The sequence below is a fragment of the Leuciscus leuciscus genome (genome assembly GCF_965113295.1).
Source record: "Leuciscus leuciscus genome assembly, chromosome: 16".
Classification (NCBI taxonomy): domain Eukaryota; kingdom Metazoa; phylum Chordata; class Actinopteri; order Cypriniformes; family Leuciscidae; genus Leuciscus; species Leuciscus leuciscus.
This window is the reverse complement of record NC_138740.1, coordinates 40262331-40289494: the sequence shown is the minus strand read 5'-3', so window position 1 is coordinate 40289494 and position 27164 is coordinate 40262331. Positions and strand designations below refer to the sequence as shown.

At 38.3% G+C, this 27164-nt stretch overlaps 1 protein-coding gene and 1 long non-coding RNA gene across 2 annotated transcripts in view; both read left to right on the top strand.

The window, feature by feature from the left end:
* LOC309477040 overlaps positions 1-25635 on the top strand; it is a 271762-nt gene extending 246127 nt beyond the window's left edge. Inside the window, exon 3 of the long non-coding RNA XR_014198491.1 lies at positions 25408-25635. This is a non-coding gene — a long non-coding RNA (uncharacterized lncRNA). The remainder of the gene's footprint in view (positions 1-25407) is intronic.
* LOC309477009 (uncharacterized protein) lies at positions 5750-13398 on the top strand. The gene is made up of 5 exons (XM_082140168.1): positions 5750-5909; positions 7143-7211; positions 7288-7365; positions 9528-9690; positions 9992-13398. Exons 4-5 carry the CDS (start codon positions 9534-9536, stop codon positions 10225-10227), a joined length of 393 nt encoding a protein of 130 aa, XP_081996294.1. The 5' UTR covers positions 5750-5909; positions 7143-7211; positions 7288-7365; positions 9528-9533; the 3' UTR covers positions 10228-13398.
* Positions 25636-27164: the final 1529 nt, after the last annotated feature.

The window sequence follows — 27164 nt, the reverse complement described above, 5'->3', positions numbered from 1 at the left end:
AAAAGTGGGTCGCAGTAAGCAAAAGGTTGAGAAACCCTGTGTTAGATCACACACATCACAAAGGACTATGAATCGGCATCAATTACTTTTACCGGTTCTTTGTGGCAAGCTTTATGCGTGCGGTCGTGCGCTTGAGTGCGGCTATTAAACGCTCATTATCCTGTGTAGGCTATATAAGTAATCAAATTAATATAAAGGGGCGATTTGTCCACTAATGGCTTAAATAAACAACTACTAGTCGACTAGAAAAAACTTTAGTCGGAAGCAGCCCTTATTCCACATATTTTCGAGCCAGGCTCAGGCCATTCTGGGTTGAGCGAGCGACCCTGCGGAATGAGCGAGCGGAGTGTAATATTCAGAAATGCGCTCTCCGCTCACGAGCTCTGATCGGAACAAACCCGAACCTCACTGTCTGCTGAACTTGCGCAGAAACATCAAAATATAACCAGCTTTTAAAATGTTTTTTTAAACTAAACATTTAGACTATTTTAGCACAAATTATGAGCTTATTGACGATTTTTTATAATTCTTGACAAAATTAGGATATAGTAAAAGTTGGGGGGGTTTTTTTGAAAAAAAGTGGGCCTGTTGAAAAGTGGGGTCGTGCCTGAGCTACAGGACATCGTCTTTCAAAACATAACCTGCGCGAAAGAGAAAAAAAAAATGAATGCGTCTCTGTCCCCAGCACATTTAGAAACATTTTAATTCATAAAAATGAATCATGAGAACATGAACTTCATCACTGCATTTGCAGGAATTGTAAAATCTTTTTTCTTATTAACTCTAATGCAGCCTAACGCAATATTTTTACTCTAATAGCTTATCTTTCCCCACACATATGAACTGTGATCATGCACAACGAAAAAACAAGAATTAAATCCCCCTCCCAGTATGGATAGTGCCACTCATGTCAAAAAACATATTTATGGCAAAACTATATGGCACATCGTAGTGTCAACTTAAACATAAATAGGCTATAGTGTAGGCCTATGCATCATTCTAGGAAAACAGTCTGCCTTGATGACGGACTTCTGTCGTCTTTTTCTGCTTTCCAGTGGGAGCGTCATCTGCGGCATGTCGTCCCTCTTTTACCCACATTTCTGCAAATCTCCGGGCAGGGAAGTAGGCAACTCCTGGCCCATTTATGGAAATGAACAGTAGGTTGTTCAGTGTGGAGACGTTTATTCGGTTTCTTTCGTCTGTGAGAATACGGTTCATGGCGCTGAATCCCCTTTCACACTCAGCTGTTGACACTGGGAGTGTGGAGACAGTGAGGAGCACTTTGCGCAGATTGTCTCCTGTGGTGCCATGACACTTGAATTGGTGGAATTCCTTGAGGAGTATGGTACTGGTTGCAGCCTCAACAGCGAGAGTCTTCTGAATGGTGAGAAGTTTGTTGTCTCCATATAGGATGCGCTCGTCTTCATCAGATGGCCAATTTGACGGATTTAGAACGGCTGCATCAGAAATAATTCCGTTGTCATCCAGCCTGCGCTCAATGTTGTCGGCCAGGGAAACGAACAGTCTTTCACGAAAGACCTCTGCCTTCCGATGATCACTGTCACTTGTCTGAGACACATTCACTCCCTTGAAAGAGTGGAAACTTTCAAATTCCTCCTTCAGGCCTCTTGCGTTCACACCATCTGCTTGCCGCATAGACCTCAGTGTTCTCAGTGCAACATCCACCTCAGCACTGGCACTGACAGCTGTGGCATCTCTCCTCTGCAGAAACAGGGACAAGGCTTGCAGGGTTTCCAGTGCATCTTTTACCAATGCCATCTCCACCAAAAAAAGCCACTGTGTCATTTTACCATGAATGCCCCGACATTTGGCTCTTTCCACGGAAGATCTGGATTTGTCTTCCATCAACACTCCAAAGAGTTTGACCAAGGCTGGATAGCTTTGCCAGAGAGCCGTCACAGACGTGCAGGAAGAGGACAGCCAGCGCACATCGAATACTCTTCCTATTCTGCGAGCGTGCATGCCCAGATCGGAAGCTGCAGACTCAAACTCTCTCATATGTTTTGGGCTTTGAGAGAAAAATGAATACAGAGAGTCAATGAACATCTGAAAATGGCTCGCCTCTGTAATGTGTTTCACAGCATCATGGACCGCAAGTTCTAACTTGTGGTTCATACAGTGAATGACGGTCAGGTTAGGATTGATCTTCTCACGTAGGAGTGTGGCTGCTCCTCTGTATCGGCCCATCATAGCAGCGGCCCCATCTGTTGCAAAGCCAATAAGCCGGGTGCGCAACATGTCTTCAGAGATGCCCTGTGTATAAAGGCTTTGGAGCAGGATGTCACAGATGGCCGATCCAGTGCACGACTGCAGCTCAACAAGTTGAAGGAAGAAGTTGCAGACCTCACCTTCATAGGGAATCCTAATGTAGATGATTAGGCATGTTTTGTTTGACACCGTTGTGCTCTCATCAATGAGAATACTGAACTTATCAGATGAGTTTTTGATAAAGTCCACTAGCTGAGTTCTCATTTTTTCTGCAATAAACATGAGCATATTACGACAAGCCTTGTCAGAATGCAGCATACATCCCAGGTTTACACCATTCAGTTGTTGCAGTTCCACCAGCTGTGGCTGGATTTTGAATGAGAGGTTGTTTTGGCAGATCATATAGGCTGTACGTATGCAATTCTCAGTTACTTTTAAAGTCTTCTCATTGTGTTTTCTCCACAGAGCTGCACTGTTATCTACTGCCTTTTCAATTGCTGTCTCGCGTCTTCTCTGCAAAATTTCTATGCATTTGATGTGGGACTGACACTTTCCATGTCTGCTTATTTTGTCATTTAATTTTTTTGCAGACTTTGCTTTTATGCCATTAATAAATGCAGAGTCGATGTGAAGCCTCTCTTGTGTATATGGGCCTAAATCTCTAATGTCAGAGCAAGCTGTACACTGAACTGATCCATCTGTGGTGACAGCAAGCCACTCTCGACCCTCTCTCCATTTAGCAAAGCGCCCCGGCTCAATGCAACCTCCAACAATAGCCCCAGAAACCGAATCATTAGCTTGTAAGTCTGGGTTGTATGGTCCTTGTTCATTTGAGTCAACATGGGACTGTGAGTTCTGCTGAGGCTGGGAGTTGCCGCCCATCCTACCTGTAGTAGTAACATTCTCATTTGCAGTTTTAGGATTTTTTTGTGATGGTCCTGTGAAATACGATGATATACTGCTCTGTACCCTTTTCATTGTTCTCAGCTAGCTAGCTAGAGTTTTCGCGCTGAAATAACATAAATATTTGTACTTGGTGACATTCTGAAAAGCCGTAAATGGATCAAAGTTAATGGACAGGATCAGATCAATTAGACGCAACGTCATCTATTGTATCAGAAGGCTAGCGCTGACAGTGGGTGGTCCATTCCGGATTTTATTGTTCTATCGCGCCACTGACAGTTAACATTACAGCGCGGCTACTTCTCTAGGCTAGCCTCTGCTGAATAACGGATTGATTGCAAAGTTAAACTATTACAGTAAACAGTTTTACTGCTGCCTTTAAAGTAATAACGTTAACTTTACATTGCGATGCTGGGCTACAGTGAAATGATAGAAAAGACAGATTAATTATTTGTGTTAGTCATTTCGCCTCATTTGCGCGAACTGGATGCGTCCGCGCCGCGCTAAACGCCTCATTCGCGCCGCAGGACCTACATTGACTTAACATTGAAATCACTCGCGCCAGACGCTCAAGAGTGAGTCAGTAATCTAAAAACCTTTGCTTTGGCTTTAATTGACTGAAACACCGCATGTGTAACTTCGGCCATTCTCAGTGGTGTGACTGGGACACTAACTCTGCTTGTCATCATAGAAACAGATAATCAGATTGTGATGTTTATTCCCGCTTCAGTAATATGCAGAATATGCTGCCTTCCTTTGTTTTCGACACACAGCTCCACTGCCCAGCGGACCGGCTGCAACCGTCTCGCAAGTGTTGATAGGCTATTACTCGTGAGGTGTAACCGGGTGTAACCAATCAGATAGCGCCGTGGGCGGGACATTGAGTAAGTCTGCAGAGTGGTGAATACAGAGAGGCTGCGCGCGGCAGCTATATCAGAGCCAGCCAAAGTAGCGCATTTTAAAATAAAATTGACTTTAATCAAACCACGGATCCGGGATAAGTTTTGTGATCCGTCTCTCCACTAGTGTAGTAGCACTGATCACTTTGAGGGGGGGATAAATTTATCCCCACCGGGGATAAAAATAATTAAGCAGAGGCAGGGATTCCTTGACCAGAAAGGGGGAAATCCCACGCATCCCCCCCGGCAAATCGCACCCTGTATATATATATATATATACATCTTTGCATGCCAGTAACAAGTGTCCCTTGTGAGAGGATTTTTTCAAAGGCTGGAGAAATTATCTGTAAAAAAAGAAGTAGTCTAAGTCCTTCCACAGCAGAGAAATGAATATTTTTGAATAAAAATCTCTAAAAAAGTGAGACATTGTGGCTTGATTTCTTTATTAATATTCATTTTGCAAGACCAAAATGCACAGTGAGGAGCCTATAGGTTACAATCTTCACATATTAGAAAATTATAATAATAAAAAAACAACACATTTTTTTTAATGGCTCGTCAAGGTTGTTTCAGATCAACACCTGCAAGTGACCACTAGGTGTCACCGTTGAGACGGGTGTCGGATTGATTCGAAGCCTCGAAACAATATGGCACATTTGGTTCAACTGTTTCAATTGCTTCACGAGGCCTCGATCTGGCCATCACTAGCTACAGCCCTGTCACGTCTTACAATTCTACGTTGTTACAATGTTGCGAGCACGTATACAGTGACGTTGCCATAGCAGAAATGCAACGTGCCAGAGACGTTGCCACAACGTAAATGTGTTTGCTGGGCAGCCTATTGGTGCACAGCTTATTAAGGCGAGACACAGGCAAAAACATCGATTTTTCATGCAGTGGTCAGTTTTGAGATTTTGGGCTAGTTTACTCCTTCAATATGTGTTCTTTCAAGCTGCTACAAAGAAACGTTGAAAATATACATTAAGATGTTTATTTTATTACATTTTGTTTACTTGCGGCAATAAGTTTCTCCCGAATTTACCAAGAAATTCCAGCGCGACATGCCGAGATCCGTCTGTTTACTGAAGTCTTTCATGACCGATATCGTTTTAAAGCGCTGAGTCTCCTGCACAACGCTATATAACCCAAATATGGGCATTTCCTTTCTATCAGTAACCAATCGTGAATGTCCAAACTTAAGGGGGGTTTGTTAATAAATCATTCCTGGCCTGATTTATGTGACATTTTAATCAAAAAAATATGGCGAAAATGTCGCCTGAACGACTTCCAGAACAGCATTGTTATAGTAAATCCTGGGTTTACTGCCATACGATACCAATCACCACTATGGAAACACTGGTATAAGTGTCTTTTATAGAAATGTCGTATTGTAGTTTCTTCTGTTTTTATCTCTTTTTATATGTTTATCATTCTCTTTTTAATGTATGTTGCATGTCATGTCTGTGCCTTCTGAATGGACCATGAGTTTGGAAATAAAGTTGATAATGTATGGACAGTATATTTTGATTTCCTAGGTAATGAAAGCATATGTAGCCAGTGGGACTTCATTACCCAGAGTCACGCAGCATAAATGAAGACGTCCATTGGGGTAGAATAGCGCATTGGACTCAGCTGTCAGGCAGGGGGAGTGGACACTGGGCAGGAGTGGAAACGCGGTAAGCTCGAATTGTTTGGTGTTGCTGGTAGACGTTGCTAGTTGTATATTTTATCACAGTATATGGTGTTTACTTGAAATTTGGTCCTCATAGATTTTCAGCGAGTAGGCTACATGCGGGATTAGTGCACTGGTGTGCAGTGATTTTGGAGAGTGGCCCGAATCAGCGGCAACATACAAACACAGCGTCGGCTTTATCACTGGTATGTATCCTTGCAAAGTGCTAGTACGGATGTGATGTGAGCCTCGTAAAATGGGATTAGGTGATTTGACCATCAGCTATTTTGTAGAACGTAACTGGCGACTGAACAGAAGCATTAGGGTAGAGTGGGGGAAAACGCCCCCCTGGGGTAAAACACCCCCCACCTGTTTTTCCCAAAATAACCACTAAAAGTAGTCAAGATACATTTTTACTGTTGCTATGCACTACGTTGATAACGGGGATATACAAATCTCTATGGAGAAGCTGACACCAGCGACATATTTGAAGAGAAGAGGATTACATGGTAAATGCTATAATTTTCAGATATTAGTAAATAAGTGTTTAAGAGAATATTGTTCTGCAGGATATCGCAGTGATGTATGATAGATGAATAGTGAAGTCTGTAGTTTGAGATCATATATTATTTATAAGGAATATAATTATATTTTAAAAATTAAATTTTTTTTTAAAAACTCATAGCTTGTGGGGTAAAACGCCCCCTACGCTGAGGGGTAAAACGCCCCCCCCCCCCCCCCCCCCCCCCCTGGGGGCATAGTTTCTCTATCATAATTACTATAATAAAATATTTCTGTCTATCAAATCCTTTGTTTTACACTTAATGCAGTATAACTAGGTGGTAAAATCAAAATATTTGAACAAAACATGAAAAAATTACCTCAAGTGAGCATTAACTAGCTAGACAGTTAGCTCACTGATGGAAGGTAGTTAATTTTGCCTATTTTGAACATTGCTGAAATAAATATTAATATATATACATGTTGATACATTACTTGCCTTTTACCTTTAGAGATTAAAAACTATTGTCTGTTAATTTTGCTGTTGATCTATGAAGCAAACTGGTTGGTAAGAAAGGGGGCATTTTACCCCACCTTGGGGGGCGTTTTACCCCACCGCTGGGGCAAAACGCCCCCTTTGTACAAAAATATTTTCAGTGGAAATACTAATTAATTATGAAGGCTGAGCAATTTTAATATTTGGTGAATAACTCCTGCCATAGTCACTCAAAACCGGGATGGCAATTCTAGTCACATTTATGTTTTGTTTCACTGTAATGTCACATTTTCCTTAAGGGGGGCGTTTTCCCCCACTCTACCCTACTAACCGTTCTTGTAGATACCGTCCCCCCACCAAGTTGCGTAGGATAACTTAAGTGTTTGAAACGGTAGCCCTAGTCTGCGTGATTGGGAAACTTATGTTTATTGCCCCTTAACAGATAAGCTTTGGGAGCTGCATCGCAAATACTGAACTGGCAGTGTGTGCTTGGGCGGATCTCCTTGCAAAAGTAGGTACCTGTTGGTTTACTAAGCTGTAGCCATATTTTAGTTTGCCAATGACTTATGCGCGTTTATTATGTGTAGCCCGTGATTTCTCTGGGTTTGGCTTCAGTGACGGAGCCGTGCACATTAGAAGCCCTTTGGCCTCGAGGCCCGTTGATTGTGAGTGTTTGGTCTATTTCCTGTATGTGTTAAGTGTTGGTCTTATGTGTGATTGATATATAATATTGTATAATAGGAGTGAATGAGTTATGACTGAATAAATGTGTTTTAATTTTTCTTGTAGGATTGTGGATTTTGTAAGACGTCGCAGCCACTGTCTTCCCATACTGTGAATTATGTGTTTTAGCTTTTGTATCATGCCGTGTCTATGAATTATTAGTGTTGGGACAGAAGCGCACTTCCTCTTTCTAAGAGGGCAGTTGTAAAGGGTTTCTCTTCTCTTTTGGGATTGGGCATTGTGCAATATGGTGGGGTAATCAACCACAAAAGTACCTACTCTGGGTTGTTATTCATGTGCATTATTAATTTATTTGTATGGGTAAATTCCAGCCTATGCTTTGACCCGGGATTTGAGGTGGACAGCGGGCACTTCTTGGATGTGATAAGGTGACCACTTTGCTGCTGTGATTCTTATTGGGAATGCTGTGGTTTGTAGTGGGTGACACACAAGTTAATGCCATGCTGTCACGTTTGCTGTGGTAGTTGTAGCATATAGTAGGCCTATAGAACAAATTGTTTGTTAAAAAAAAGTGGTTCCCCGTTTTGCACCAGGATCTGCGTGCTACCCATCTATTCCCCATAGTTCGCTATATGTTGTGAACCCATGGTAACCGATGGTCATAGTCTTTGACCTAGTAGTATTGGTAATAAAGAAAGAAAAGGGAAATATAATTTTAATGTGATTATCAATAAACTATTTTTGTATAATTTTTGCACATCAGCCTCCAGCTTGTTTCATTCTGATTGACACTAGGCTGGGGAAAGTCTTTAGTCTGGCGGGTAAATAGGTTCTCCCACACCTTTCAGATAAGTGGGAGTGGCGTAGTCACGTAAGGCCACACATATATCCTGAAATCCCTCTGAATTGAACGCAGAAAACGTGCCAAAAGTGTAAGCGCGGAAAAATGGATTCAGCAGAATACAGATCCTATTTATTTTGCGTAAGTATGAAGCTGCAGTTTCACAATGCATGTATTAAACTTGCGAATAACTGTACAATTCTGCAAATATTTTTTTTTCTTACACTTGAAAGGCGATTCAACGTTCTTCAAAAGATTCAAAATCTTACCCTGCTGCGCATGCGATCCTATATGGCAATGGCATCATATTACCTTCATAGACTCTGAGTTCACCTGTCCTGACTGGATGTAACCCAAACCTAAAGGTTCATATACTTGCACGCAACATAGATGAGATATAAAGCTCTAATTAATATTACGTGTCATCTCTGACATCTCTTGTCGTAGCCTACGTCATTAACAAAGTTGTTGAGTTTGGTTTCGTACACACTGCGTAGCGCAGTGGTCGGCAACAGGCTGAAATAGATCTGAATAGATATAATAATAGATATGGTTCTGAAATAGATCTGTCATGACAGAAACACTTACTCACAATCACTTCGTCTTTAGTGATTTGCCTTCAAAATAAAAGTTAGAGAACCCTTTTTTTTTTTGCAGCAATGTTTTATTTAGAGATGATTTGAGAGCTTTTAATTTGAAAAGTTCTGAAAGACATTCAAAAGAGTCTGTGGATCGTCTCGTTGCAGATCAGACACACAGAGACACGGAGTAACAGCTCACTAACAGTTACAAAACACAGACAATTCTAGTTTCGTGTTTCATCAATTTCTTAAATTATCCTTTGACTATGTTCTGTTTTTTTGTCCCGATGTCAAACTTATTTGCTCACCCCTGACGTGCAGTTTTTGTAGATGCATTTGTCACTGAACTGTGTGTGTACAGAACAGGATTAAGCACTAAACATTTAATTGACAACTGAATTTATCTGCAGTGTGTACGTGATAGGCGTTAATAACTGACAAACATAACATTTTAAAACAATAACATGATTGAATATGTAGCATCAGTTCAGCCACTCCATTTATATTATGATGATAATCAGTTTTGAATCCAATCAGGACTCCTGATAAAATCCCATATTTGTCATTTCTCATCATCATTGATTATTGTGAATATTGTAGAGTTAATCTGAGATGCTGTAATAACACTGAGCTCATGCAGATGTTGATCAGGAGTTGATCTGATGTCTCGTGATATGATGTTATATCGCTTTAATGAAACTCTGTCTGTGTGATTGAACAGATTCAAATGAAGAGGAGAAAGAAAATCAGCAGAAATCACAGATCAGCAGAAAACAAGAAGACTGAGAGAAAAATGGAGGACAGAAATGAGACACAAACCAGAGAATCACCAGAGAAACAGAGACTTGTGAGATCGAGCAGTTTCGAGGGAATAAAGCCAGACTGTGAGTGTTTGATCATTATTGAACTTTAATTCTTCAACACATTTTAGTCTTGTTGTCAGATTTACAAATAACCCACAGTTAGGAAAGTGCTTTTGTAAGGGTGGATTTCCTGCAGTGGTTCAGTCTGCAAGACTGCCGAATGACTTAAGAAACGTTATTAGCAAGATGGTATAAAACTGTACATTTCTTGTCTATTCCACCGACTGCCACTGATACCAACAACTGAAATAACCGCAGTTACAAGAGCTTAATATGTGGGAGAACAATATCCCATAAACTTAATATATTTGTGATTTTCTAGTCTCCTGTGATCCAGACGAGCCTGTAAAGTTTGATTCTGGTGTCAAAACTGAGGAGAGATTCTCATCAAACCCTTCATCATGTTCTCAAGATCACACAACATCATCATCATCATCATCATCTCTTACAGACTCTTCTGAGCTCAAACACACAGACTCACGGACAGTTTCTTCCTCAGATGTGTGTCTCAATCCTGCACTTCTGCTTTACCGACACACTAGTGAACCCTGCCTCTGATAGTGAACACTTGCACATGCTTTTTTATATATATGATAGAGACAGACACTGGACAGACCATCCACTGGATAAAATATTTCTCTCTGTGACTTCAAATGTAGCCTACTGATACACACGTGGGTGTTCTCTACAACGACAAATTCCCCTGTCACAGGCGCTCAGTGTTTTTGCACTAAAAATACCTTCATACGCAAGCTTAAACCTGTGAACATGGGAACGGAAAAACACACGCACTGCATCGGCCTACACACTGCAGACGAGTAACAGCAGCAAGATAACAGAACAAATCCACATAAACAGAGAACACACGATGAACATATACTGATTTATCTGAAAAAGTAGGAGTAACTATGAACAAAATAGTTACTGATTAGTTAATTGTGAACCACATTCAGCTCAGCGCCATTACTCACTTATTTGTTGACCAGAGTTTCTTAGTTAATGTAGTTACTAGAATGATAATAGTGCATTACTCCTTAGTTCCTGTGTTATTCATTAATGAAGGAACAGTTTTATAAAGTGTTAAAGGGTTAGTTCACCCAAAAATGAAAATTCTGTCAGTAATTACTCACCCTCATGTTGTTCCAACCGCGTAAGACCTTCGTTCATCTTCGGAACACAAATTAAGATATTTTTGATGAAATCTGAGCCATGTTTCACTCCTCCATAGGCTTCCAGTGTGACCGAAACTTGCTGGCCCAGAAAAGTTATTAAAGAGATCGTTAATATAGTCCAAGTGACTACAGTGGCACTACATTAAGTTTATCATGCGACGAGAATACTTTTTGTGCGCAAAAACAAACAAAAATAACGACTTTATTCCACTTTTCATTTCCTTCTCTCTGGGCCTCGTAGTGTTTTTGCGCAGCGCGTCTGTGTTACACGTCACCACGTAGGCTCACTATTGGCCGACGCCGGTCATGTGTGTGTTGCGTGGTGACGTGTAACACAGACGCGCAGCGCAAAAACACTACGAGGCCCAGAGAGAAGGAAATGAAAAGTGGAATAAAGTCGTTATTTTTGTTTGTTTTTGCGCACAAAAAGTATTCTCGTCGCATGATAAACTTAAGATTGAGCCACTGTAGTTACTTGGACTATATTAACGATGTTTTAATAACTATTCTGGGCCGGTGAGTTTCGGTCACACTGGAAGCCTATGGAGGAGTCAAAATTCTGTCAGATTTCATCAAAAATATCTTAATTTGTGTTCCGAAGATGAACGAAAGACTTACATGGTTGGAACAACATGAGGGTGAGTAATTACTGACAGAAGTTTCATTTTTGGGTGAACTAACCCTTTAATGTTCAGCTCATACTTAGAAGAGAGAGGTTTTGTGTTTTAAAGGGACAATGTGTAGGAATTTCTCCCATCTAGTGGTGAAATTGTATTTTGCATTCAAACGAATAATGCTCTCCAGCGCCTCACTTTTTCAAATACGCGTTGCATCTACGGTAGCCGTTATGTACTAAAAAACTATGACAGGATGTCTTATAATAGCACTTCAAGTTTTTCTTCGGGTGAACAGGTTTATTATTTAAAACAAACTGAAACTTGAAACAACGGAAAAAAGAATGTTACAGTATGAATTACTGACTGTGAAAAACATTAACTATGGTAATTAGTAGTAATGCCTTCTTTACTCGTTATATTTTTTTTAATTTATTTAGTTTTCAAAAAGCATTAGACATATGACCCACTATTCTGCTTCAGAAACCATGTTGACAATATGACATGACGCGGTTTAATGTACCTAAACAATGATTACCAAATTTCTCTCTCATATTGCTCCTCATAACCACTGAAAACGGTCAAAAAATCGAACCTAAAGTCAAATTATTATGGATGTTATATGACACTAAGCGTTTCAGCTTCACATTTTCAGCAGAGCAGCGGAGCGGCTGTGGGTTGACTCCACACGGTTCTCATGGGCTTTATACTAACGTGAAAAAGATTTACGTGGTTTAATGTACCCAAACAACGAGCACCAAATTTCTCTCTCATATTGCTCCTCAAACGACTGAAAACTGTCAAAACCGGTATGTTGACAGATGTTGACAGAAGTCGTGGGATTTCATGTGTTGCGTGATATCTCTGCGCCCAAGTAGCAGTGCTTCGCCTAAGTAGCCGTGCTTCGCCTGTGCTTCCCCATAATATAGTCCCAAGTCAATATCTGCCTAAGAAATCACCTAGTGTTAATCTGCATCGCTATTTGTACTCGTTGTGAATACGCAGGCCACAAGAAGTAATTACGTGGGTTTTATCACTTTTACTCAGGACATGCTAGCTGGCAACAAAGGATTCCATTCATTGTGCTAAGCTAAGCTAGTGCCGACCCTGTCAAACTAAAACAATGCATGCACTGAGACAAAAATGCATTTGCCCACCTATCTAAATGTATGAAAGAATATGAATAAGCCCTATTTCAAAAAACGGTGGAGTGTTCCTTTAACATCAGGTGTCTTCAATAATGCTTAATCATCACTCAATTAATCACTTAATTATCTCATTAACACTGCTTCAGTGTTACTTATAACACTCTGAGTGTGGACTCTTATAAACACTGAGCAGTGTTAATTTAACACTGGGGATTTTGCTGTGTATTATATATCTTGAGATGTTTCTGAACTATGAATATGAGCAGATGTGTGTTAATCTTGATCATGCAGATTTGTGATCCTGATGTACATTGAGACAGTAAATGAACAGAGATCTTACCAGACGATCAGACGTCTCTCTGGCAGACGATGATGTTTCAAATCTCTTTAATCTCATAATTGAATAAATAAATAAAATCACAGATCAATTGTAAGGGGATTTACAGTCAAACACACAGAACCAGAAATGAAGACAAGAGTCAGAATTATAATAATTGAAAGAAAAGTTTCAAAGAAAAATCACTTCAGTTTAATAAAAGTTATGAATTGTTCTCACTTTGGACAACAAAATGGCTCTCTGTGTGAAAGTGTTTTTTTTTTTTTTGTAATACTGTTTTTTATTGCATTTTCTTGAACACTTACACAACGTAACAACACACATAATGTACAAAAACAATCAATCAAACACCAGAGCTCATATTACATGAAAAGTGCAATAGCACAAACCAACATTGGATAATACAGTATTTACTTTGGAAGTCCGAGTTATCAATACATTGCAATCAATAATAGCCACAGATACAGATGGTGGACAACCAGAATGAGACTTTTACCGCCGCCGTTCCCGCGGCGGCAAAATTGGGATGTGTATTTGCTGCCTTTTACCGCTGAGTGGCGCTGTAATCACAGACTTTGAAAAGTGTCAGTTTATTCTCTTTATGACGTAATCTGCCGCGGCAGTAATCTGAGCTGAGGTCACAGATAAATTCAAGATAAATATTGTGGTTAAACGAATCAAATTCATTCAATTTAAACAAAGTAGACACACGTTAACATTGTGTGCCCAGTTTTTCTATAATTTAGAAAGGCTATGTCAATAGGTTACTTGTCATTTACTTCGTGTTATTTTAATGTGTTTGTAGATTTATTAACTGAAACATAACAGTGAAATAAATTAAAATAATTTACCGTAAAATTAAAACATTTTCAGGACTTGCAGTTACTAACCGATGTTAGTCGATGTTAACAAAGCATTCTTTGTTATATTCAGAATTAAATAGGCTTACATGTTGTTATGATTATCAATTGAATTCTTTAATAAATAATCAACCACAATGCCTATTACTGCCGCAGCAAAAATAAACCAGTCGAATTTCAAAGTCGTTCAAGTGACAGGGCAAAACAGCAGCAACTGCGGCATTTTAAAAGGTAAGTTTCCTATCTGTTTATTTAAAAAAAAAAAAAAAAAAAAAAAAACATGGCGCAAGATCTTGAAAAAACAAAACAAAACTTTTTTCATTATTTGAACAAAAATGAGACTGATTGAATATGTAAAAATATAAACAAACAAAGCAGAGAATAAAACAGACTTTTAGGGAACGATAGCTCAGATGATAGCTCAGTCTATCGTCTGGTAGCTCAGACGATAGCTATTCTATCTGTAGGCTATTCTATCTGATAGCTCAGACGATAGCTCTGTGGTCAATGCATTAACAATAGCCTCCCGGAGCTTCAAACGATCTGAGATCGAATCTCAGTGTAGCCGACAGTGTTTATGTTTTTCCGTTCTTGATGCTTAAATATGCATCTGTTTATTAAAGTCAATCATCTTGTTTAATTATCAATTGTACATTACAACATAAATTTGCTACATTCCAGTTGAGCCGCTGCATTAAGCTCGTCTTTAATCTGCTAAATTATTTTTTTTGTGTGTGTGAATCATTCACGAGATTGAGATGACTGACAGTTATACCCGGCCATAGCAACGGAAGACATTTTTCAAAACAGATCGAACAAATCAGAAAAATACTTTCAATACAGTATTGCTTTCAATTAAAAAATAAACAATGAAAATGTAAAAGAAAAAGAAAATTAATTAAGTTTGAAAACCCATCGCACATTTCAAAGTATGAATAAAGTGTCGGGACAGTTTTTTTATTTAAACAGGGTTGCATCGATAGTTTATTCCCTTTGTGATGCAAAATAAGAAACACAGACTCTTATTCTTGCAACATTTTACATTTCTATTGTCAAAGAAATTGCAGCTCAATTAAAACGGTACAAAACGAAAAAAGTTCAAAGCAACATAAATTAAGAACCGGCGTTTTTCTTTGCCTCTCTCGCGCTGGATATTTTTTTAGTAAGTTTGGTCTCCCTCACTGCGCGCGCGGGTCTTTCTCGAAATTAAGCATTTCAGCGTAAAAAAACAACATACAGCTGATAATACTGTATATGTCGCTGTGTGTCATCCACACAAATCACGGAAGAAAAAACTGTAACAAATAGCTTTTGTTCCTTCAAAGATACAACATGCCTTGCTGAATTCACCTTACAATAAAACGAGGTGGGTCGCGAATTAAAGAGCTCTGTATCTGCTAAATTGAAATTGTGTGTAGAAAACCTTTAAATATAATCAATAAAACTACAATATATAATTTAATAAGATATAGGGCCTACTGTACGTAGGCTATGGACTTTTGGAGATTTTGAGATTAATCCTTAAAATAATTTTGCCTTTGCCTTCTCATCAGGCTGGCTCCGACACTCTCCATATGAAAGACGGAACATTAACACCTCTGTCCTGCACCCCCACGATAAAGCAACTATTGCCTTCTCCAAACCCCCCACAGGCTAGCTGAGTTTGCAAAACAAAACAAAGAGTTTGCCACTCGTCGTGGTGTGCCAAAACACTTAATTATTAACCTCAATATTTCATTCAAAACAATATCAAAACGCTTTGTGACATTTTGAAAAGCCGTGGATGCATTACTGCCACTGGAACCATGAACGCAACAGAATACTGGTTCTGATTTTATTGTTTGTCGTTTAAACGTCATGTCATATATATATATATATATATATATATATATATATATATATATATATATATATATGTTTTAGAACTAGACAAATCTCTCTGCATCAACAATAGACTATAAAATGCATTATAAAAATATCAGTAGTCCAAGTTAGTTCGGGATTCGAACCCGTGTCATCTAAATGATCATAACGTAAGTTCAACCACTCGGCCACGATTCACTCGTTGCGACATGGCCTAACGTTCCAGTATGTTAAAAATGTAAATTTAAAAATGGACAAACCCAGCCGTTGGTTTACATTTTTAATGTAACCAATGCAATTTGTCCATTTTTAAATTGCATTTTTGTCCATTTTTGATTTTGTCCAAAATGCAATTTGTCCATTTTTAAATTGCATTTTTTAACCCAACGTTGGGTGAGACCATATTTGACCCAAAATTGGGTTAACACAACCCAGCAGTTTTTAGAGTGTGTGTTCGCTCACACGAGCGAGAAGCGCTCTTCATTCAAATGAACGCGCCGCCGCGTTTGTCGAACACTAATTCAACATGCCAGAATAAAACCTGGCTTTAGAACAATGCATAGCGCCACTCGTCGTGGTGTGCCAAAAAATGTACAATAATTTAGTTTAATTTATTTCAGTGTTAATGTTTGAGTTAAAAAAATCCTCTACAAATTAAATTAACAGAAAGTCGGCTATAAGAGTCCTTTATAGGCTACGTAAAAAAGCAAAGGGCTTACAGTCTTAACATTTAGGCTACTTTGCTTAAATTCGATACATTTATTTTCAGTAGGGCCTAATAAATTTGTAGGGATGTAATTTCAGTATGCTTTACCAACGCTATGTATTCAATTAAAGTTCCAAGAGGTCTGGTCTCTATATTTCCTTCCCAGCTGACACTAATATGCAAGTGCACAGCAAAAATCACAACTTGTGCTGCGAACGCAAGTTATTTAAGGTGTCTCAACTGTACACAGTCTACCCTACAGTGTGAATTCGTTACAAGGTTTCATTTAGCCTAATTAAATTAATGTGCAGCAATTTGTACAAATAGAGTCTATAGGCCTACTATACTGTTGTAGCCATTAAATAATCTCATTTAGTATCATATTTGTTAAAATATTATAATGTTATTTTTTTCCATCTATGTTGAAAATGAAAAGTAACAGCACGAGTAAGATAGGATGCATTATATCGAGAGATGGATATGGAGTGGGTCAGACATGATTTTGACCACTTCATTAAGTTTTGTTTAGTAGAAAACCTTTCTTTAAAGTGAATTTCGTTTTCTATAAATTGTATCTTAATTTTAATAAACTTTTCATCAACCAATTGCTGGATTTAATAAGTAAGAGAAGCAAATATAACAGACACTAATCATGGAGGCGCCCGCGCGGTCACTTGCGTTGCACGTCAGCTGGAGCGCATCTCATCCTCCTAACTTAACGAAACTCAGCGTATGCCTCACACAGACATGAGAAATACATCAAATACACAAAGCTTGAAATGTCTTCAAACGAAATAATTCAAAACGAAAAGAAAAAGGCTACTCTCTGATTATGTCTTTATGTGCATTTCTCTCTAAGTGCGTTCACTACAAATATGGCGATCGTCAACTTCATCTTTGCAGTCGACACTGTCAAAAAACACTAGTTTATTGATAAAAATCAATGCACGCATCACCGGATTTACAAATACACATCTTGCTTGTTGCACGCACACATATTATGTCGAAAAAAACGAAATATTATGTTGAAATAACATTATTATTAATAATACATCTTTTAGAATATTTGATTAAATGCTGATTGTTGCGCTTGTTCAATTTAATAAAATTAAAACTTTAAATGTGATAATTAAAATAATTGAAAATTAAATATTTAGTGGCCAAGTTTTGCTAATTTATTATATAGGCTATTATATGCCTATTGCCTATATTAAGTAGGTCATATTAAGGCATATATTAAGTTTTTTTAGCTGTTATGAGAAAAATAAATCTAACGAAATCTAAAATCTAAATCTAAAAAAATAATTCTAACGCCAATTCAACATGCCAGAATAAAACCTGATTTTTGAACAATGCGTAACGCCACTCGGCCTGGTGTGCCAAAACACTACATTTTAAACTTCAATGTTTAATTCAAAACAATCTCAAAACGCGTTGTGACATTTTTTTAAAGCAGTAGCCTAGCCTATATACATTAAGGGCATTGAAACTAGGATCTTAACTAAAACGCGTTCCACGTAATCTCTCAAAAATTATGCCACACTACTCCATTTATTTATTTTTTAAGGACTGCTTTTGAAATCACTATAAATTACTATGCAATTGTATCGCTCACGAGAGCTCTTCATTTAACTAATTCCTCAATAGAATAGTAAAAATATTCAGCGTCATTGCTCCTAATATCGTCTCTATTTTTAACTTTTGATTCTATTTTTTCAGTTCTAAAATTGATTCTATCTTTGGTTCTATTCTGTTGTAGCCTAATAGGCCTATTTATATATATGAAAAATATGCCTATTAGGCTTAGGGTTTTATATTTAACCCACTTACATTTTAAAATACGGCAATTGCTGCTGTTTTGCACAATGTCCCTTTGCGCCACCTGGCGGTCATTTCGGGAACGACTTTGAAATGCGGCTGGTTTGTTTTTGCCGCGGTGATTTCGCCGCGGCAGCTGGCGCGGCGGTAATAGGCATTCTGGTTGTCCACCATCTGATATAAGCAATAAAATAGGGTTAATATAGTGCAAATTAAAATATATTTTCATAGGAATATAATACTTAATCAAGCATTTTGTTCCTCTATTATATTGTTTAAATCTGAGATATAAGCAATAAAATAGTGATATAATAAATTAGTCTTCTTTACCCTTAAGAATATAGGTTATCGGAAACAGTGTTTTTTAGATTTCTGCGCATCACGTGATGTGGTAAACCTCTCTCAGTATCTCTAAACCAGTATGTGCTTTAAAACGGATAAACAGGACACAGATGTTCAAGTGTTTGTATTTGAGCAGTTCCTCTGTGTTCCTCTTCTTTGCTCCTGCACTCGACGCTGTTAATCTTTAATGTGACTGAGTGTTCAGGAAGAGTTCATTATTCTGTTCACTGCCAGATAAACTCTGTCCACAGTTTCTAGACTTCTCTCAACATTAAACCAGTGATTTGTTATCAGCTAAAAGCAGACTCTCCGTGTTCAGAGTGAACTCTTGGTATTTCTATAATCTATAATGTATATCCTGATGATCTGTTAGGGTTATAGAACATCTGAAGGAAGTAAACGATCACAAACGCGTTGCAATGACACTGCGCATGTCTGGTCCTGAAGCTTTTCCGATTTTTAAATCACAGAGATGTCGAAACAAAATGACTAGCACATACTTTTTAAGTCTAGCTAAAACAGAACTTAGTTCTGTTTAAAAAATTAAAAAATTAAAAATAGACATAACGTGGAAATACCAGACCCTTTAAATCAGACCCTGAGGCGACAACTATTGACTCAGAATGTAAACCGTTTGCCTGAAGTGATGTTGATCACTCATTTGTTACAATGTGCGATGTTTGTCTTGTATTTGGTGAAGTTGGAGCGAGTCAGATGTTGACCGGGCAAATGTCTATGCAAATAATAAATCACATTGCTAATCCTCTATAGTAAACAAATTGTTGTGTTCCATTATTACCTATTGCATACGTAATTATTTCATACGCTTCGAAATATTCGTGATTATGAAGTGTGTAGCCATGTTGCTGTGTGTTAGAGAAGGTTTGAATCTGAGTCCTGCATGTGGACCAATAAACAAGAGGGTGCATGCAATTCAATTCTGGCTAACGTGTCTTTTTTCATTCTAATTCATATTCGATTCTAATTCTGATCACATCCCTCATGATGAAAATTAAACAAGTTTTACTGCAAATAAAAAACATGGTTATTGTAGTTAAACCATGGTAACCACAAAATTAACCATAGTTTAACCATGGCATTTGTAGTAAAACTGTGGTTATACAAATCCACCAAAACCAAACAAACATGGTTACTAGACTTTCCCTGGTGAAAAAAATAAATAACAAAATAAATAAAATGCTAAGTATACTTGCAGCCAGACTAATTATCAGAATAGTTGAAGTGTGTTACTAACTTGAAGTGTGCTGTTTTGAAACAACTAATTTTGCACTAAGTATATTTGACCTTTACCGTTATATTTTACATACCGTTATATAATGGCATCTACGCTAATTTTAGTGTCTGTGTTTATCCAGAGGTTTTCCCGCAGCCTGCCGGATCCAGGCCGTATCCAGATCTGATGAAGGACCTTCGCCTGGACCCGATCCAACGCAGTGCTGAAGTGCCAACTAGTCTCTCCCTATGGAGGATCCCTTTCCCACTCTACAGATAACGCGTTGTCGGGAAAAATCGTTTCGCGTTCCTACCCCGAAGTGATAAAATAAAATAAAATAAAATTCTGTATCAAAATTTATAAGGAAAGACCAGTACTTTGTTTAGGCTTGGTTTGTAGGGAATTACAAACCTGTGCACATATATTCAAACGCACATAACTATAGAACCAATTCTTAATGCGCATCTGAACGCCATCAGCGTTTCTCACAGGTTCGCGTTTAAAGTCTGTGTAGAGGGAATGGTGTCGTCTTAGCGGCCCCTAATTTAATAACAAATGATCGTTGCGACGGAAGTGAATCAATCAAAACTAACTTTAGCTGGAAAATAACTTTATTAAAGAACCGCTATAAAGCCAAAACAATCTCTGTTACCTTAAATTATACGTTTGTCTCTGTGAAGCTGCTTTGAAACAATCTACATTGTTAAAAGCGCTATATAAATGAAGATGACTATTAATATTAATTATGAACCTGTAGGCTAGCTCTTAGTCTTCAGTGAGGGATGAAAAATAGTAGTTATTGATTAGCTAATAGTGAACTAACACATTTAACTGAGCGCTTACTTATTCATTAATTAATCAATTAGTTAATAGAATGTTAATAGTGCGTTACTCATTTGTTCCTGCGTAGTTACTCATTAATGAAGGAACAGTATTATAAAGTGTTACCATTAGTATATGTTGATGTGTGTGTTTTCTGTTTATATATTGTTCTGTCGTCTTTACTGTATTGTTCCTACTTTTTCAGATAAATCAGTATATGTTCATCATGAGTGTGTTTATGTCCATTTGTTCTGTCATCTTGCTGTTGTTACTCGTCTGCAGTGTGTAGACCTGATGCGGTGTGTGTGTTTTTCCGTTCCCATGTTCACAGGTTTAAGCTTGCGTATTAAGTTATTTTAGTGCAAATACACTGAGCGCCTGTGACAGGATAATCTGCAGTTATAGAGAACACACACATGTGTGTATCAGTACATTTGAAGTCATGGAGAAAACTGCAAACTTGAAGATTTGTTCTCTCTCCCACAAACACAACAGTTCTTCAGTACAGGTGCACAAATGACTAATCCTATTCTACAAATCACAGATTAAGAAACTCGTACACACACACACACACGTTTGCTACAGTTGCTGCAGTGAATATGGTGCAAAACGCATTTACACCCGCATCAAAAACTGTGAAGTCACGGACAATCCGCAGATCATGATGTGAATTCTTCCAATGAGAGTTGCACACTTGCAGAATATTCATTAGTTCACGCTCTTGGTTTCTCCGCAGGTTTAATGGATTATTTCAAAAAAGGTCAATATAGTTTCAGCGCGAATTAAACCTACAATTGTTTGTCGTTTCGTAACCGTTTATAATGTTTTTATTAGTTTGCATATTTTGTGTCCCTGATTGAATGCAGACATTCACACCATGTAATGTGTAAAGAGTTAAAACCCTGTTAATGATCAATAAGTTCTCTAGACGCCTGACAGAAATAAAGTCAGTCTGGTTAGTAATAAGTGAAGCTGTTTGTGGAGTTGTTGAATCCTCTGCTGAGATCTGTCTTTCCTCTTCAGTGGATTTCATCTGAGGCTGAGGCTGAAGTCAGTCGTAGATCTTGTGTTTCTGCTTGTCTCTCCTGTTCTCTTCTTTCCTTCAGTGAATCTGCTTGTTAGCAGGTTTGTTAAGGCTGAGATGACTCAGTAGATTTGGTGATTTGAATAAGGTCAAGTTCTGGTTTATTTCTTTGCTCTTGGCTGACGTGCAGTGCATCTCTGTGAGATCCGGCAGTTCAGTTGTTATATGGTTAAACTCTTTAAGGCTGAGATGACTCAATAGATTTGGTGGTTAGTGGCTAGAAGTGGCACCTCCACTGGTGCTTCTGATATAGGTGGAGGCAGTATCAATATCAGAATCTTACACTCAGTCATTGAAGCCACAAACAAACTCCCACCCCAATAAGTCCTGTTTTATAACTGATTTGAGTACAGAATCTCTCAGTGAAATGAGTTTCTCTCCTCATCTCTGCTCAGGCCATCACAACCTTTGAATTCCAGTAAACGCTGAAGACAATCCTTACTGAACAACACCACATTAAACCAACAAGGCACTCACAACAACAACAACAACAACAACAACAACAACACCAACAACAACACCAACATCTCTCTATATTTCTGCTCTGCTCTTGCTTGTCTCCTAATCTAGCTTTCTAATAAACCTGGTATTATATTCTAGAAATATTGTGGCTTTGTGGCAAATTTCTTGTGATATTCCTCCTAAGTGAATAATCTGCTAAATTAATAAATGTAAATCTTACAGTCCAGTATGTTCTTCTTCCTCGTCTGCAGTGGATAGCCTACGCCCTATGCGGTGTGTATTTTCTTCCAGCCTGGTTTTCCCCATAAGCAACTCCCTTTCCCAAATGAATAAACATCGTTGGTAAAATATAACAGGATGATTCGTCGAATACGTGAGCATTACGCCGATTGTAGATTGACAGGATAATAGCCTGAGGTAGCCTCAATAAACTGAATCACGCTCTGACAGCTCAAACCAATAGAGCGGTTTCACTTTCGTTTCGTTTGCCGTGTGATGTTTCTCGTATTTCTCTGTATAAGTTGCAGCTCTTATCAATGGGACAGTGATGGTCACACCAGTGCGAACTCTTGTCGCCCATTTGGTCGCAGTCTGGAGCCCTGCTTGCATAAAGTGTGGCTCTTATCCAGGTCCTTTTCCCCTTCAACTTCATACAAGCCAAAGTTACATAAAGTTACAAAGTAAATATTGCTATACTGTATGGGGTCATATACAAAATATGACATAATTTAAAGCTCAATACCATTTTCCTCGAGACAAAGACAAAGATAATACAGCACATGTACATTCACACTCACTATCCTCGTGGGACCCAGGAATAGACTTTTGTCCACTGTAGTGGACATGATATTTTAGTGAATTTCTCTGACATCATACATGTCACATGACCTGTGTGTCCTGTAAAGAGCCAGCCCGGTCTCACCCCAAAACGTCACATACTGACGCGTCTTGACCAAACCGCAAAATACGACGAAAAGGGTACCCCTAAAACGTCCATATGAGACGAAGACATAAGCGCACCAGCAGCGCCTCTTAGCGGTACCCTAATGCATACCTAAACCTACCCATAACCCGAATAGTCACATACGGACGTTTTAGGGGTACCCTTTTCGTCGTATATTGCCGTTTGGTCAAGACGCGTCAGTATTTGACGTTTGGGGGTGAGACTGTGTTACAGCCGCACATTCAGGACTTTTCAGAGACACCAAATGTTTGGAGGTTTCACCATGAAAACAACTTCTCCTTGGTCTTTAAAAATGTCTGACATTAATTTAGTGATCAAATGTAGGAAATATGATAATATATTGTAATTATAATTTAAATCGGACTACTTTTCAAATTGTATTTTATAAACCAACATCTCAGGAAAACGTTATGGGGTTTCAAATCAAAAAATGACTTTCTGTTCCAGAACAGGGCATTGATTTCATACATGTAGAGGACATCTGGACTTACAGCATGTTTATCAGGCATTCTGGGAGACACAACAAGTGGATATGGAAATAAATTATACATCAATATTCCTATGACATATTAGATATTATTATTAAAATGTTGCTAATTATTACTCCAATTATTACACTTCTTTTGTCATATGTTGCTCCAAGAACACATTAAATTAGATACAGTGTATAGATACATTGCATTGAGTGTGAATATTAATTTATGGCCATTATACCCACATATTGCATAAAGTAAAATGGTGTATCAATTCATTCCGTTATATCTTTCATAACATAGTTGAGAATCATCTTTATACAAATTTTGGTTAAAAAAATCCTGAAACCCCAAAAGTTATTGGTGATTGAAAAAATAAAAACCCATTGTTTTTGCTTATACATATAATTTCATGTCATTTTATTTTAAACAATTTAGTCCTGGTGTCCACTAGAGAGGAAAGAGCATAACATATGAATAAAATATTATTTTTCAAAAATTATTTTACCAATTGTTTCTTATGCTCTAAAACAATGTGGTGACATGAAAAAACTAAATTCAAAAAACTTTTTTTTCTGGGTCTCAGGAGGCCAAAGCGAGTAAGTAAAGAGCGATATGAAGTGCCAGATCAGATCTGAGACCCAGGCTCTTCCCGTCTGAAGGGGCTTTACATCTAAAGGCACGTCTACCGCTCTCTTTGAAGATGTTTGGCACAGAGAAGGAGAGATATTCAGTGTGTCTCAATCTATAGCTGGGTCTATATGGAATTAAATATAAGGTAAGGAGGATAATCATAATACACGCATTTAAAAATGACCTGATACCAGTGATACTGTCTTCTGGCTCATACATGACACAGGAGTGAGTACTAAAAGGACATCTCAGCACAGATCTACATATATTACTGAAAGCAACATTTAATGCTGGCTTCTTGCCTTATGTGTGTGTGTGTGTCATGTTTTTGTCTGATGTTCGTGTTTTCGATTGTGTATTTTAACATAATAGTATTTCTTGCTAAATAAATGTATTGTGTATAATAAATGTAAAATGTATTGTAATTTTTTTATTGTTATGTTATTGTTCCTTTGACTTTTTACCATCTGTCTAGGGCCTTTTGGCTAATTCTGGCATATTGACAGAAATGTTTTTTAATATGCACTGTCCCTGTAATAAAAAATAAAAAAATAAAAAAATAAATGCTTTCAAGTTTGATTTAACAGTTTATTGTCATAAATATCAAAAACCTAAAAGGTCTGCATCATCATACCTGAGACCTGGATGAACAATTTACAGTTGTGTTATGACTGTGAGTCATTGTCTTCAGATGCTATTGAAGTTAGAGATGTTTATACCAGTGTTGCATGCAACTTTAGAGACGGTCCCTAAATGTGCGACTGTCGAACGTCCAGAGTCAAACCAACTTCATGCCAGTCAGTTTAAACACTTTTGCTTTTTTACATTAAAACGAGTAAGGCGAGGCGAGGCAAGTTTGTTTATATAGCATACACAATGGTCATTCAAAGTGCTTTGCATAAATTTTTTTTTTTTAAATCAAAAAATAAATCACAAGTGCATATAGGAAATAAGAAAAACAAATAATAATATATTGATTAAAACTGATTTAAAATGTAGTTGCTCTTCAATATCTAGTCATGAAAACTGGGATTAATACCGGATAACTGTGGATAAAGACTGAAATGCATGTAAGACAAAGAGAGTTTTAACTTAAATAGTAGCCTAAAGGTAAAATAAATAAAAACTATGGGCTATAATGTAAATGTTCTGGTGATAGTGATTCTACAAGCGTCGCGCAGGCTCGTCACATCAGTAATCACCAAGCGGGTAATCCATCGACCGGAAGTTGAAGCCGGCCGCGCGCCGCCATCTTGTAGCAGAACTTCACTTGCGTTAGCATCCCATTGACTCCCATTCATTTTGGCGTCACTTTGACAGTGAATAACTTTACATCTGAGGCGTTTAAAGACTCCATTTGTCCATTATTTATTTCTAAAGAAACACGACAATGTATAAAGGGCTCCATTACCTTCTATGTTACATTATGGCCCCGTAGACGCAGTTTTTGTAAAAATAGGCTAACGATTGCGTCATAACCACTCGACTCTCTGTCGCACCGTACAGACAGGAGGAGAAGCTCGCGGGCAATCGGGGAGACGTCAATATGGCGTACTGGCGTTACATTTTAAAATAAATACTATACAAAATAATTAATCAGAATACTTACTCCTGCCAAAGAACTCTTTGCTCTAGCTCGCCGTCTCTGCAGGATTAACGTTGGCAGTTTGCACACACTGCTACTAGAAGATTTACATCTGTCAGACAGGATGCTCACGTCATCAAGCTTAGTTTGAGTCGGTTTGAGTCTGCGCGTCAGGAACGGAAGAGCTAAAAAATCGCTAAAAATGGGCTTCACTTGTCTCAATTGAGTTCCAATGAGATGGCTCTGTCCACTTCTTATACTATCTATGGTAATCACTAGTAATGGGAAACCGAGGCTTTCTGAAGTGAAAAAAGGTTCATTACTCGAAGTTTTAACACAATGCGCATTAGTGACATCTGGTGGTCACACTTGTTTTCTCCATATACAGTATCTAACAAATATGGCCCAGTCAAAGCTTCGGAAGTGCGTAACATACAAGAGTGGAATCAATACAGCTCTATCTCATCTCATCTCATCTAAATTAATGTGTTCAAATGTGTAGCCTTGTCTACAGACTCACATATTGATCAATAATATAAAATGTACAAGTATGTGATCATATTTATTGTAGCCTAGTTGAAAAGTAGTGTTAAATCATTTAAATAATGCCTCCTCCATAATCATTTCCTTTTTTATGCATCAGACGAGGTCTCGATTCTGGCCCTGGATGAGATCATCTCTCGCCCTTGCAGATCACTGACAGAGCCCAGTTGCAAGAATTTTTTTCAGATGTATTTTCACCCCTTCCTGGTCGAACAAACCTCATTCAGCACCACAGAGCATGTGTTGTGCCGAATTTCCCCTGCCAAGTTATTACCCCCCTCGTTGAAGTCAGTACCTGATTGCCTAATCCTAACCCCACCCCTAATCATAACCCCTCCCCCACAACTAATCCTAAACCTACCAATACTAGCGGGTTAATAATTTGGCGGGGGGTCGAAATTCGGCACAACACTGGGCGTAATAGTTTGCACCCGGCCATATAGGTTACCTGAACATAAGAAAAAAGTGGTTCAGGAAGAATTAGCGGCGATGCTAGATATGGGAGTAATCAGTGGTTAAATTAGCATAAGCCTGCTCGTTTGTGTCCTGATGTGCCTGTTTGCAGTCAGTTGCCTACTGGAAATTATGTCACATAAAATTTGATGAAAGTGATGCTTTTGAAAACATATTTCTGACAATAAATGAAAGATTTTTGAAATGCCATGTCTATTTTGTCTCGGCGGAGCTGAGATGAGAACAGTCGGAACACGGTCGTATTCTCGTTCAGCTGCTTAATCTCGTTGTCAGTCGACCATGATCGCGCACCGCTCACGCATGCCATGCACATTTAGGTAGACTACCACTCAGAACTCCGACACGGATAAACGTACGCAGC